This window comes from Phodopus roborovskii, unplaced genomic scaffold (assembly GCF_943737965.1).
Source record: "Phodopus roborovskii unplaced genomic scaffold, PHOROB, whole genome shotgun sequence".
NCBI lineage: Eukaryota > Metazoa > Chordata > Mammalia > Rodentia > Cricetidae > Phodopus > Phodopus roborovskii.
In genome coordinates this window covers 2,832,501-2,847,309 of record NW_026125506.1, presented here as the reverse complement: position 1 = coordinate 2,847,309, position 14,809 = coordinate 2,832,501, and the positions used below count along the sequence as shown (strand labels likewise).

The 14,809-nt window shown below is 54.3% G+C and overlaps 1 protein-coding gene across 1 annotated transcript in view; it reads left to right on the top strand.

The window, feature by feature from the left end:
* The window catches only part of Sgsm1 (small G protein signaling modulator 1), a 641,040-nt gene that overhangs the window by 583,740 nt on the left and 42,491 nt on the right, over nucleotides 1-14,809 (top strand). The window contains exon 4 of the mRNA XM_051176440.1: nucleotides 12,508-12,583. Within this exon, the coding sequence (XP_051032397.1) occupies nucleotides 12,508-12,583 (76 nt within the window). The remainder of the gene's footprint in view (nucleotides 1-12,507; nucleotides 12,584-14,809) is intronic.

Below are 14,809 nucleotides of genomic sequence, written 5' to 3'. Positions count from 1 at the left end.
CCCCAGGTCACCGAAGCTCTTGCAGTAGGGAGGTGACATGATTCCCATTACCCTTCTGGGTATAGCATGGCCAGAAGCAGGGGCCATGTTTGAAGGGTACAGTGCAGGGGATTGGGGGAAGGGCTGCCATCCTTGAGCTCTCAAGTTGGTCCTCTAAGTTCACCTTCCTGGCCACAGCTTCCTTTGCCCACCTCCCAGCTCTAGAGGGTTAGGGAAACATTTTCCTGAAGATCTGACCATCAGGTCTTCCCTGCCTCGATTCTTCTGGGTTCAGAAGAGCTACACCCCTCTGTGCCCCGTCTCCCTCTTCCTCTGGAAAGGGTGACAGAGGGCATTCCTAGATAGCCAGACAGCTGTACAAGCCTGCTGGTGCCATCTTCCAGCCACCCACAGAGCCTGTGTGGCTGGGAGCTCTGTCCAGCCCCAGGAGCTCTCAGGACTCAACACCCATCATGAGGGTCAGAAAGGAGCCCTGAGTTCAACAAGATCTGGAGTCCAGTCCTGGATTCATTCACTACAGAGGGTCTGTAGGCACGACAGTGATCAGGACAAGGGTTCCCTGGCCTCCATAGCACAGGCCCTGGGCATTTGAACAAAAACATCGGCATGCTTGCAGGATGTGGCGTTGCAATGGCTCATCAATCACACAGCCTCCCAGAAGCATCTGTCTTTATTTTTTCCAGTGTCTGGGTGTCCGTTTTGTCATAATAGGGATGAAAGTGACTCAGTGAGCAGGATAGGCTATGTGTAAGCGTCCTCCATGCTCCTCCGGGGTTGGGTCACTGTCAGAGTGATGCTGCTTTCTCCAGCTAAGGCCCACCAGCTTTTAGCTGACTCCTTTCTGGCTTGCCTTCCCCTCCCTGCCGCCACCCCTTAATTTTGTTTTGGTTCCCAGAGCAAGCAGGGACTGGCTTCCCGTTGTCAGGACAACAGCCATTAAAAGAGCCAGCCACGTGACCCAGGTTGATAACGGAAGCTAAGAGACTGACTGCCTTGTTTCCTGCCTCTGGCTGCTGCCAGGAGGCGGAGAGGAGGAAGCAGGGGCTGGCGGGGTGGCACATGAGACCCTAGAAAGAGATGGGTCCTTCTGGGAAAGCTGCAGCTCGCTGTGGTGGGGTGTGGGGAGCTGGCTGTCCTCACAGCTGCTAAGCTGTGACTAGATGGGGAGCACATCCCACCCCCCCTCCCCAGCCCTGAAGCGGGAGATGAGATGATGGAAGGAAGGAGGTGTGTGCTCAGGAGGCTGAAGGAACGAGGGAATGAGTGGTGTTGCCATGGAGATGCTTGGGTTTCATTCTAACCCTGCAGTTCTGATGAAGGACAGAGGATGACTTGGCCACCTCAGAACAGTTGCCAGATAGCAGGCAGGCTGCCCTGCAAGCTTTGAATCAAACACAAGAGTCAATGCCTCTTTAGTGTTAAGTGTGCAGCTCTGCCCCAGGGGACATTTGGTTGTGACAGCTGTGGGAGCTCCCTCAGCATCTGCAGGAAGAAGGCCATGGGTGCTGCTTAAAGTCACAAGACATCCCCACAGGCCAGCATCATCACCCCACCCCACCACCATTCACACGTCATCTCCACCATCATCACTATAATCATCCCCATCACTCCACCCCCACCATCAGGTTAGACTGTGGGAAACAAGGCACTCGGGCTGAGCTCAGCCCAGGCCATGCCCAAGTTGCCCTGGGGTTGATGAAGCACCATGTCTTATGGTGATCATTAAAGACACAAGGGTGGCAGGTCACTCGCCCCCTTCAGTCACAGAAATGTCCATGCTGCAGCCTAGAGGGCCTGGCTTCAAACTCCACTCTCCTTTCTGCTAGAGCCAAAACCAACTATTCAAGAGCCCTTATGAAGTGTGCTCGCCCTCGGGTAGTGTTTGACCCTCTCCAGGGATAGACCCCTGGCAGCCTTGCTTCTGTGCAGTGACGCCGATGTCCCTGCTGTCCCAAAGCCCGCCACTCTCTCTTAAGAGTTGAGTTGGAATAGCTGAGTCCTTGGCTGGCTGTGTCCCTGTCCTGGGGTGGACAGCGCGGGGTCTCCCCTCTGCTCTGTCTTCCTGTCAGCCCACAGGGGACAGTCTGAGGAAGCCAGACTCCCTGGGCATTACCCCTGCTGTTATATGTTCCCAGGTCCTAGGACCCTGAGGGTTGGGAATGCTGACAGTGGCATTTCTCTTCAACAGTTGAGAAGCTTGAAGAATAAATTCTGGCTCCTCCTTCTCGAGGACAGACTGTGGGTGTTTATAAAAGGGCCAGAGAAAGACCACAGGGGCGAAAAAGAAAACAAAACAGAACTAGAATTGGGAGTTGTAGCCCACGCCTTTAGTCCCAGCACTCGGGAGGCAGAGGCAGGCTGATCTCTGTGAGTTCGAGGTCAGCCTGGTCTACAGAGCAAGTGCCAGGGCAGCCACAGTTATAAAGAGAGACCCTGTCTCAAAAACAACAAAAATAGAACAGATGGAGTGGGGGGGCAGGCATGGAGCACTAGGGAGGTAGAGGCAGAAGAATCAGGACTTCAAGGTCATCTGCCACTCCATTGTGAATTTGAGGCTAGCCTAGGCTATATGTCTTCTCCCAAAACATAATAAAATAAAAATCAGATCTTTGGAGCCACAGTAATTTAGAGACCCAGTGATACTCAGGCATTGAATCCCTTCTAATTATTATCGCTTAGCAATTTGTTCTTAATTAGTGAAATTCTAGCAGCTTCCATTTATTGACCATGGATTCTAAATGCTTTCCCTCTTATTAATCACAAAACAGCCCTCCTGTGGACTAGGCAGCTGCTCCCCATCACGGGCAAGGGGACCGAAGCCCAGAGAGGTTAATAAACACAGACAAGGTCACACAGCCAAAAAGCAGCAGGCACACCATCTTCTGTCCATTTCAGCATCAATATTCCCTAATAAAACCAGCTAGGAAACTAAATCTGCAAAGTGAAAGGGCTAAAAGCAGATGTCTTCGTTCAAGTGTTTGGGAAGTTTGGGGTGAGCGGGTTCAGGTACAGCTGTATCCAGGGTTCCAGGAATGCCATCAGAGTCCCTTGCTTCCAACTCTGTGTGTTGCTGTTCAACGTGTTTGTTGGCTCTGTGAGGAGGCAACACAATGCCCGGCATCCCCATCACAACAGGAAAAAGAACTTCCCTGCCTTTGGGTCTGGTCCACCTCCTTCACAGGTTGTGCCCCCCACTGCGGGGCAGGATGCCGTGATTGGTCAAGTCTGGGGGGCAAAGCAGAGGAGCATGGGTAGGAAATGGCAGGCAGGGAGCTGGACACAGGGCTGGAACCAGGACCATCCACAGCCAGAAGGGAGCTCGGCCCCCTGGGCAGAGGAACATCCTGCCTCTTAGGATAAAGCTAGAAGTGAATGGAGGGAATGCTGTGTTGACCAGGAGGGGTGACCAAGGAGAGGGGGGCACAAACATGCCAGGCAGACAGAGCTTAAGTGAGACGTTTTATTAGAAAGGGGAGGGAGGGCGAAAGGAAGAGAACAGAGGTAAAGAGACGCAGCGAGAGGAGAGAGAGAGGAGAGAGAGAGAGAGAGAGAGAGAGAGAGAGAGAGAGAGAGAGAGAGAGAGAGAGAGAGAGAGAGAGAGAGAGAGAGAGAGAGAGGAAAAGTCCTGTCTGCCCCAGGGGAACAGCGGAAGAGAGAGCAGGAAGAGAGTGAAAGGCCAGGGTCTTTCTCTTAAAGGGTCCTTTGCATCTCCGTGCAGATTGTACTCATGGAACCCTGGGCTGACCAGAGTACTGCCTGCGTGCATCCTGCCAGGTGACAGGGGCAGGCCAGTATAATGCCTGAATCCTTACACTGCCTGCACCTGTTTCACCCAGACAGCAGGACTCTGGAGGTCAGGGCAGCCCAGCGCCAGTGAGGCAAACTGACTTCCAACAGCTCAATCAAACAGGAGAGAGAAGGCTCTTCGACCCCTTCAGAGAACGCAAGCGCACGGCAGAACACCCCGATGGCCCTAATTCCTCCCTGTGCTCCAGGCCCTGCCTAGCCAGCGCACACGTAGGCACAGGTCCCCGCTTACAGCTCCTAGGCTGAGGAGAGGGCTGGCTGAGGGCCTGAGTTTGCATCCCCAGAACCCTTGTGAATGCCTAAGGGGCTATAATCCCAGAGCGCCTGCCGGAGGTGAGGGGTGTGGGGGTGGGGCCAGGCCGATCCCCAAACTCGCAGCACAGCTGACCTGGCCTAAGAAACAAAAGCAGCCAGGAGATTGTCTCAAATAAGGTGACAGACAGGTGAGGGCTGGCAGCTGAGGTTGTCCTCTGACCTTCACACAGGCACAGTGGTGCGCGCGCGCACATGCGCGCGCGCTGGCTTGTGCAAACATCACAATGAAAATAAGAGACGGTTCTTTTATAATCCCAGCTCCTTTGCAAGCGCTCAACAGATCCACAGAGATAGTGGGACCTTATGGGACAATGGTTATATAGAGCATTTCTAGAAACTTCTAGCTCCTTCTAGCTATTATACCAAGTGCTTGGTATATGTTCACCCTTGTAATGCAAAAATATCGCAGCCATCTGAGGGGGAGGGCCTGTGTGTTATCCCATTTTAGAGACGTTTACACGAAGGCACGTTGCCTATCCGCACATAGCGGGTAGCTGGGGGCATCACAATCTAAACCCGTCCCTTAAAAACAGCGTTGGAACTGCTTTCTTTCCCTTTTCAGGTCAGGGAGGGGAAGGTCGACCTCTGTTTATCTGAGGGGTTTTTGTTTTGTTTTGTTTTTTGCAACCCTGAAACTTATTCTTTTCGCACACACCCCAAGTTTAGGCGTTCTTTAGGGGAGGGGCCTTGCTCAGAGTCTGTGAGCCTTCCTTGCTCATCTACAGGCTGTGCATCTGGAGATGGGGCGTTGCCAGGGACCTCGGCCATGCGGCACACCTGGGGCCTGGGAGAAAGCAGGCTCTCTCGGGTGTGGGTGGGATGTGAAGCACGAGCCACAGCTCATTTCTCCGGATGTGGAGGAGGCTGGGGCTCCTCCTCCCAACGTCCTCATCCCATGGGAAGGAAGGGTGGGGGGCGGGGCACTGGTAAAGGAGGTAAGGGGGTTGGTAGGAACCTTACCCTCTGCTTAGAACACCTTTCTCTGTAGTTGTGGGGTTGGCCAGTTCTCAAGTCCTCCGTCAGGGAACCATGCCCAGTGCCTATTTATATCCAGCGGGTAAACCATTAACTGCCGCTCGGTCCCTTGAGCCACGGAACTGCATCCTGCAGTCTGAGCACCTATTTACAGAAGTGGGTTGGGAGTGGGCAGGGAACAATTCCCGACCCTGTGCAGCCTCTGGGGCCTGCGGCTCCCACCTCATACCTCCCTGGCTTGTCCTCCGACCGGCCTGTCCTCCGACCGGCCTGTACCTCTCGCGCCATGGGTGATCCTCCCCAGCCTGGCTTCCCTTATGTGTGCATGGGGAGGGGCAGGAAAGATGGAGGAGAGGGTGAAGGGTCTGACCTGGAGTCCCATCCCCCATATACCCTCATCCTGCCTCATACAGACGTTCCCCACCGCTTGGCCCTGCACATTGCCACTAAGAGCTCCTTGGAGGCCTGTGGCTTACACTGAGGGTCCCCTTGGCACAGGACCCTCGTCACTTGGACAAGCGTGTGTAACGCAATCCCATCACTGCCCGGCGCATCCTTGGAGCCCCTAGTTTCTCTCCCCTTTATCCTGCAGTCTCTCTGCCTCTCCTGTGTGTGCACCTGTCCCAGAGTGGCTCTGTTGGCATCGTGCAGACTGCAGCCTTTGAGGTGCTGCCTTCTTCAGCCTGGAACCGGCAACTGAAGCTGCACGTTCCCTTGGCAGCACGATTCTGCCAGGGAGCCAGTGTGTGCCAGGTGGGCTGGGAGAAGTGGCTGGCAGGAACAGAATTAAGGCTGGGGAGCCAGGAATTGCTGGCGACCCTGATCCTAATGTTTATTTGCAGGGGGGGGGGTCAGGTGAGTAGCTGCCTGGCTGTCCCCACCTGGGACACCCTGGAGCTCAAACCCTTTCCTCCACAGGCTCAGTCTCATTGGGAACACGGGAAGAATGGTAACACTCACAATGATCCATCTCTCACCATCCATAGGCTTTTGCTGCCCCGAGCAGGTGCTGACATGGGCTGTCAGGGTCTTAGCTGTGCCCAGTGGAGGTTGCAGACCTCATCTGAGTCGTGACTCGGGGGTCCTTACTCAAGCCTGTCTACTGGCTGCCTGCAACCAGGGATCCCTATGGATCAAGGCAAGGGGTTTGTTTTAACAATTAAAGCGCTAAACACCAAAATAAGCAACTGTGTGACCTATGCTGTGGCCTGCAAGTATGTCTCCCAGTGAAGCCTGAGCTTCAGAGAGGCAGACGAAAAAGGTCCATGCAATACAGTATCTGAGACGCGCTTTTACTAACACAATCCCCCTGCGTCTGAGATCTGGGTGGGTGGGGCCTGCCTCCTAAAACCTAGAAAGTTCAGTTTTTTCCTGAGCCTTGCTGACTTTGGCCTTTGACCTTTGACGTACAAACCCCGGCCCCATCAGGAAGGACAGGATGGGGGGGGGGACTGGGATTGGGGCCTCAGATCACCAGGTCACCAGATCACCAGGTCTCCATCATACACGTCTGCCATCCCCGTACCGTAGGGCTCAAGGTCTCCGATAGGCATTCCACAAACTTACAGTGCCAGCATGGTGGGGTACACCAAGGGCAGAGAGCATGCCGCGAGGGATGAGAATGTGTTCTAGATGGCGTTAGAAAGGGGGTTGGGCATCCTTCCAAGGAGCCATGTGAGTGGAACCCTGAATAAGGGGGGAGGGCAGAGCTGTCTCAGACACACACACACACACACACACACACACACACACACACACCGCCTTCACCACGGGAAACCCGGGCTAGAGGTTATCCTATGAGTGACAGGATTTGACCTGGGCCTAGTGGTTCCCAAGGGCTCCTTCCTGCTCTATCTCTGTCCCTCAAAGGCCTCTCTTGATTTGGTGCAGCTCTATGTGCAGGGTCCCGGGGAAGACTCTCTGCCTGAAGATTCTGGAATTTCCCTGGAGATTCTGGAATTCTTAGCCTCCTTCTGCCGGCTGGGGCAGCGGGTCCCCTCCAAGGGGCACTGGGCAGGAGATGGGAATGTGGGAGTCGGTTTGGAGCCTGGTAGAGCTCCAGGTGGGCGGCGGGAGGGTGTGGACATGTGGTGGGCATCAAGCAGGGCAACAGTAGGCCCAGGACCTGCCTGACTTCGCAAGCTGCCCTGACTCCCTCTGGAGAGCCATTCTCCTGAGCTGTTTAAATATTTACAGGTGGGAGGCAGGGGAAGGGCAGGACTGGTTGGTGTCTGAATGGAGGCAGGTGTGGAGGCCTACGTGGAGGGGCGGGGCCGCCACTGCCCCAGGATCAGCTGTGCCCTGGTCAGCCCTGAGTGGAGGCTCATTGGCCATTCATGTAAAGCCCGTGAGCGCTCCCCTGTGGAGAGCTCATGCCCTCTCATCTTTGCAGTTCCTTGTTGCTCATCTGTTTGCTTGAGGCTTCAGATCTGCTAGCTTCCCCCAAAAGAGACCCAGCTAGCTGGACAGCTCTGCTTACTGGCTGGCTTGTCTGCTTTGAGACAGGGTCTCAGATCTTCCTGGACAGCTCTGCTTACTGGCTGGCTTGTCTGCTTTGAGACAGGGTCTCAGATCTTCCTGCCCCTTCTCCTGAGTGCCTGAATTTCAGGTCTGTCATCATGCCCAGTTCAGTTTCAGACCCTTTGTTTTTCTTCTTTTGAGACGGCGGTCTCTCTAAATAGCCCTGGATGTCCTGGAATCCACTCTCTACACCAGGGTGAATTCAGAAGTCCGCCTGCTTCTGCCACCCAGGTGCTGGATTAAAGGCATGCGTCTCCACTCACTGCCTGGCTATTTTTTTTTTTTTTAAATTACCTTTATTTAGTGTGTGTGGATGTTCTGACAGCATTTATGTCTGTGTGCCTACATATGTAAAGACAATGATGCCAGTGTGAGCATCGAGTACGCAGCAAGGCCATAGTACATGCCTTCTCTCTTCCTTAAAACTGAAATGTTGTCAGTAGCTTGTTGTGAGACAAGGACCCCGGGTTGTTCTCCTTGGATCTGGGGTGAATTACCTGAAAAAGAAAAAAGAAATCCCATGCCTCAGTTTCCCCACCCCGGAACCTCACCAGGATAGCTGTACCTGCACAGTTTCTGGGGTGACCTGGGCGAGTGGGGACAGTGTGCGGTTGGAGATGCAGCTCGGCTGGTAGAGTTGATGGTGAGCTGGAGGCCCTGGATCCCATCCATAACACCACACACAACCAGGAGCGGGGATTCAGGCCTGCAATCCTAAAACTTGGGAGGTTGAGACGGGGAGATCTGGAGTTCAAGGTCACCCTCAGCTACATAGAAAGTTGGAGGCCAGCCTGGGCTACCTCAGACCCTTCCTCAAAGATGAATAGGTGCCTACTGTGTATTACGTTGCCTTGGTGGCCCTTCCACCCATGTCGTCTCCGCGGCAGCCACAGAAGGGCACCCTGAGGTGCCAGCAGAGTGGACCCAGCTTGCTGGGACTAGCAAGCTCAGGCGGGGTCTCTGTGGGCTTGGGGTGGCATCTCCATCACCCTGCATGCTCAAGACCAAAGCTTTAAAAAAAGAAAAAACCTCGCAGTCCCTAAGGATCGGGATGTCACCCCAGGGCCACTGCCCCCAGCAACTGTGGGCTTCGTGAACCTAAGTCTTCGGGTTGAGATGGGGCATGCCACACCTGGGAGCCTGCCGGGTGCAAAGGGCTTTGGCCTCTGATCCTCCTCCCCAGATTGCCCCGCCCCTGGTCTGTCCAGAGAGCTTCTCTCCCTCAGAGTGGGCATGGGCTCTGTGCCTCCCGTGTGGAGACAGTGCCGTCCTCCGAGGGCACTTCCTGTGGCTTCCTGTGGGAGGGAGAGCTTTGCCCCTGCCGTCATTCACAGCCTTTTTAATTTCCTTTCCTGGCCTCGGGCTGAGCCTGCCATCAGCTTCTGAGAAATCATTTAGCTGGGCGTAGGAGATGAGCCCAGGTGGGAGGGTCACAGTTGCACAGCCACCCCTGCTGCAGCAGCCCCTCACCCCGCCCCATGTGACCGCCCTGGGCGGTGTGCTGTGTAACCTCAGGGGAGGGGCTCAACCTCTCTGAATTTCCTTTCAGGGCCCATCAACAGATGGCTTTGGATTTGGTTCAGTGTGTGTGTGTGTGTGTGTGTGTGTGTGTGTGTGTGTGTGTGGACTGTCCCGTCAGGGTGTCCATAGGAAACAGATGGTTCCCCGAAACTGCTCTTGGGGAAAAAAAGTTTAATGAAGAGGTCGTTGACTAGAGAGAGGGAAGGAGTTAGTTCTCAGGCAGGTAGGGGGACAGCAGGGACCAGGAATAAGCACCACCCTCCGTGGTGACCTAGATGGGGAGGGAGCAGGAAAGGGGGGCTCAGGGGGCAACCATGGGGGATGGGCTCAGACAAGCTTCCTTCTTTCCTGGGGGGCTCGGACGATGCCTTCTCTCATAGCCACTGCTCCTCTTCCCCCTGGAAAAGGGGTGTGGAAACCCCTCCCCAAGTCTCCCTTTTTGATATTCCAACACAGGTTAAGCATGGTTGAGAACTGGTGATCATCCCTAGCCCGGGTCATCTAAAGTGAGCCTGGGGCAGGGGCCAAGAGTTGAGCTGAACCTCTGTGGTTCCATGGGCCTCTTATCCAGTCCCGATCTTGGTCCCCAAAGCCCCCAGGATGGCCCCATCCCCACAGCTCACTCTCCTCCCTGCCTTGCACTCAGATCTGACCAATGAGAGGAGGGCTTTCCCCACCTGGCTGTGATTTCAGGGCAGGCGCCTGTCATTTCCCATGAAGCTCTCACCTCTGGTTCCCACAGCCCAGCTGTTCTGGATGGAGATGAGTTCAGCACCAAGGAAGGGGCATGAGGGGAGGTAGACGGAGGGGAGTGGTCCCTCTGTGGATGCCTGAGGCTTCCCTGGCAAGGAGTGGGGCCTGGGATGAGGGCATGCTGGGGAGCTGGGTGCATCATTGGTACAGGCAAAGGACAGAGATGAGGAGGACGTGGGTCCTGATGCTGCAGAGAGTGGTGTCTCATTTGCTTGAGCTACTGTAACAAAAATACCACAGACAGATGGACACACAGAGCAGGAATGTGCTGCCGTTTTGGAGGCTGTGAAGGAAGGACCCTCCAGACCTCTCTCGGTGGCTTCTAGATGCCACCTTCCCTCTGGACCATCTGTCCTGTGTCTTTCCCTCCTCACATGAGGACCACAATGACCTAATTTTAAGTACTTTCTTTCCAAGTAGGATCATATTCTAAGTTAGTAGAAGACAGTGTTTTAAAATAACCAGCCCGGGGGGGGGGGAGTACACAACACAGTACAAAGCCAGTCGGGGAGGAGACCCCGCCACAGCAAGAGAGTTGGGGTGTGAGAGAAATGTCGGGGGAAGGAATAGAGGGAGATGAACATTCTAGAAAGCAGAGTAGGGCAGGTCTGAGGGTGCCCACTGCAGAACTTACAAAGGCTGGTTCTTTGCGTGCCCGCCCCCCTCCCCCAGCCCTGAGAGAAAGCTGGGGACCTGCCTCATGTCCTGAGGAGGCTCATGGCTTCCTTTGGGGACACAGAGCAGATGGGGCCTGGTGTCTCCACACACAGGCAGGCAGCACAGCTTCTTCGTCAGAGAAGCCCGGGGGCGGGGGGGGGGGGTGGCGGGACAGGCAGATGGCTGCCTCCGAAAAATATGAGGACCTTGGCAGCAGAACCATGCCTGCCTAAGACACAGCAGCCACTGCAGAGGCATGGAGTGTCAGCCAGTTAGCAGAGTCCCTCAGCTGTCCCAGGCTAGACCAGCTGTTGGGGGGGAGGGAGGCTGGGCCAGGGCTCAGGGGACATCAGCCTGGCAGAGCCATGGTCATGCAAGGTCAGCAGGCTGTGTCCAGACCTCTGCTCTTTCATTTCTCATTTATTTGCTTTTCTTACATTATTTACTGTGTGATGGCATGCTAGCAGAGGTCAGAGGACAACTTGCGAGAGTCCACTTTCTCCTTCCGCCTTGTGGGTCCCTGGGCTTCGAACGCAGGTAGTCAGGCTTGGCAGCAAGCACCTTTACCCACTCAGCCATCTTGCTGGCCCTGTATTTCGTCTCTGTTTCAGTCTTTATTATCTCCTTCTTTCTGTTGCCTTGGGGTTATTTCTTCCTGTTTGCTCGTTCCTAAGAAGTAAAGGTAAGGCTTCCTTTTAACATCATGGCTTCCCACTGCACTCGCCTCTCAGAGCTAGTCTCCTGTATCTAGTGGGTCTGACACCTAGTGGGTCTCACATCTAGTAGGCCATGTTGTGATTGTTCCGATTTCTCTCAAGATCTCTTCCAATGTCTCCTGGGGCTTCTTGGACTGGCAGATAAGCTGTTTCATTTCTGCACGTTTGTGGATTTTCCTGTTTGCCCTTCTGCCTTTGACTTCTGGTTTCCTTCCATGGCATTCATGGAAGATCCGGCTGGAGGTGTGGCTCAGTGTTAGAGTGCTTGTCTAACATACTTGAGGCCCTGGGTTCAAATCCCAATGTCACATCTGTAACGCAGGGTGATACCCTGGGCCTTGCAGAGGGGTTCAGGCTCAGAAGGGCTCCTGGTGGAGCCCGGCCATTGTAGTTGGTTTCCCACCAAGCCAGTCATAGTTCACAGGGCTGATGCTGACGCTGGTGGATAGGCTGTGGCTGCCAGGCTGCCTCTGAGCACTTAGTGACATGTGACAGTGTTGGTGATGCTCAGTCCTGTGTGTGCCTGCAGGAAGAGACAGGGGCTGCAGGTGCTGTGGTCACCTCAGGCTGGGTGGGGTGTGGTGGGCTGCAAGGGAACTGAATGGGTCTCACTGGGCTGGCGGGGGGGGGGTTGTCATGAACTTGGCTTCCTTTGCCCTGTGTTAGAGGTCCTGTGATGGATTTCTGGCGTAGGCATTCGGATCACCTTTTGACCTCAGACTCAAGGTGGGGAAACTGAGGCCCAGGAAGAAAGGCTTTGCACAGTGGGGTGCAAGTCCAGGGAAGCAGGGGTTTGATCCCAGGTTTCCAGGATCTCATAATTGACTGTCCCCCGATTCCTTTATCTTCGAACTCACCGCACATCCAAGGGTTCTTTATTGAGCACCTAATACGCACTGTGGACAAGGGCAAGGCAGGGGACTTATACTCTGGAGAGGGGATGCAGAATCGGCACCACAGGAACCAGAGCAGGAATGGCAGAGCATCCTTTGAAGGATCTGTGTTGGAGATCTGTGGACAGGGGAGGGCATTTCGTGTGGTATCTGGAAGAGGTGATAAACTGTGCAAATTAAGTGAAATGGGCAGTGTGTAGCTGTCAGCCACAGATCTGCCTGAGACCAAGAGGCTGTGGAAGGAAAAAGGGGGTTACCCAAACACCCAAGACACTCTGTGGGGGACAGCATGGGCCCAGGGGTGCAGCACCCCATCCAACCAGTCTCCCTGACCCCTGTGCATCCTGCAGGTGAAGCAGATCATGGAGGAGGCCGTTACCCGGAAGTTTGTCCACGAAGACAGCAGCCACATCATCTCCTTCTGTGGTGAGTGGTGGCCACGGTGGGCACGTGGCCAGTGGCTGCAGTGGTGGAGTCAGCTTCCTGGCTGGGCTGCAGGCGGGGGAGGTTCACCTGTGAGCCAGCTCTTGCTCATGTTGAGCTCTGTGACTCTGAAGTTATTTTGGGATACCCAAGAAGACACTCTGCGGGAGGGAGTGGATTTGGAAATGCAGAACCGTGGGAGAAGTGGTTGAGGACACCTCCTGCGTCCCTCCCTTGGGGGGGGGGACCAGCAGGGCTTGTTCCACACTGACTCATCCCCCTTGAGGCACAGGGGATGGCCTCGGTCACCTCCACCCTCTGGCTTTGAGTGTGTGGGTGAAGGATGGAGCAAATGGGGACTGTTTTAAAGGGGTGATGAAGATTAGGGAACGCAGCTCGGTAGGTGGAGTCTTTGGCTCCAATGCACAAAGCCCTGGGTTCTGTGCCCAGCATCACATAAATCCAGGCATGGTGGCCATGCCTGTCACCCTAGCACTCCAGTGGCAGAGGAAGGGGAATCAGAAGTTTAGTGTTATCCTCAGCTACGTGTTGGTTCCAGGCCAGCCTGGGCTACAGAGGGCCCTGTAATAGATAATTGGGTTTGTGGGGGAAACAGCCACTGAATTGTCTTGAGACCCACATTTAGCAGACTCTGTCTAGAAGGCTTGGTATCTGAAGTGTGACTCAGGCCCCTCTGTAAGCTGTCCTGCTCAGGAAGAGCCAGGTTCCCTGTGTCTGAGGCCACCTCCAGCTCATGGTGGGGTAGCTGTTTTGAAGCAGGACCTCCTATCTTACTCCTTGGAACTTTAGTAAGAGGGGGATCTCATTGGACGTGCACAGTGGGGTCTCCTCCTATGATCATGGCCTTGTGAAAATACCTGAGCAAGGATATGTAGCCAGTCTGCTCACTTCCTTCCACACGGCTGGGGGCGCTAACAGTGGGATTAACTACATGTGGAATGTGCTAGGGGCCAGAACCTCACCACTTTGTAGCAGGCAGACCTGAGTTCAAATCCCACCTCTGCCTCTTCCCGTTGAGTGAATATATTGCTGTGATAAAGACCAGGATCAGGGAGGGTGCATCACCAATTATACTTTTAGGTCACAGAGGGAAGTCAGGGCAGGACCCTGGAGGCAGGAGCTGATGCAGAGGACATGGAGGGAGCTGCTCACTGACTTGCTGCCCGTGGCTTGCTCAGCCTGCTTTCCTATAGGATCCAGGACCAGAGCCCAGGGACGGCCCCACCCACCGTGGGCTGGGCCCTCCCCCATCAATCAGTAATTGAGAAAATGCCCTACAGCTGGATCTCATGGAGGCATCTTCTCAAGCTCCCTCCTCTCAGATGATGCTAGCTTGTGTAAAGTTGACATAAAAATCTAGCCAGGACCATGGTGATAAATAATGATGACAGTGGTGAGTGTGGTGAGGGTAGTGAAGATGGTGGTGGTGATGGTGATGGTGATGATGGTGACTTTAGTGATAGTGGTGATGATAGTGTGGATGAGTGATGGTAGATACGGGCGACATTGGTGAGAACAGTGGTGATGGCGAGGGTGACGATAATGGCGGTGGCCACAGATGATGAAAATGATGGTGATGATGGTGGTGATGATGATGGTGATGAAGATGATGATGAAGATGATGGTATGATGATGGTGATGATGATGATGAAGATGATGGTGGTGATGATGGTGATGGTGATGATGGTGGTGATGATGATGGTGATGATGGTAATGGTGATGAAGATAATGATGAAGATGATGATGATGGTGATGAAGATGATGATGGTGATGAAGATGATGGTGATGATGATGGTGATGACTGTGGTGTTGATGGTGGTGATGATGGTGATGATGCTGATGGTGAAGGTGATGATGGCGATGATGGATATGATGGTGATAACAGTGAAGATGGCAATAATGACAATGGCCACAGCTGATGAACGTGGTTAGTGATGGTGACTGTGATGTGGATGACGGTGGCATGTTTCTTTAACTCAGGTGAGGCTCATTGGTGCCTCTCTTCTTGGCAGCAGCGATGCTTACACTCATAAGAGCTCCCTGTGAGGGCTCTAAGAATGCCCTTGCACTATGTCATCTACCCTAACGGCATCCTAATAGGTCACCACTCATCCCGCACGCCCTCTGAAGGGGAGGCAAGGGCAGAAAGAGAGGAAGTCATTACCCACATCTCACAGCTGGCTGCTGCTGCCTGACAGAGGATGTGAG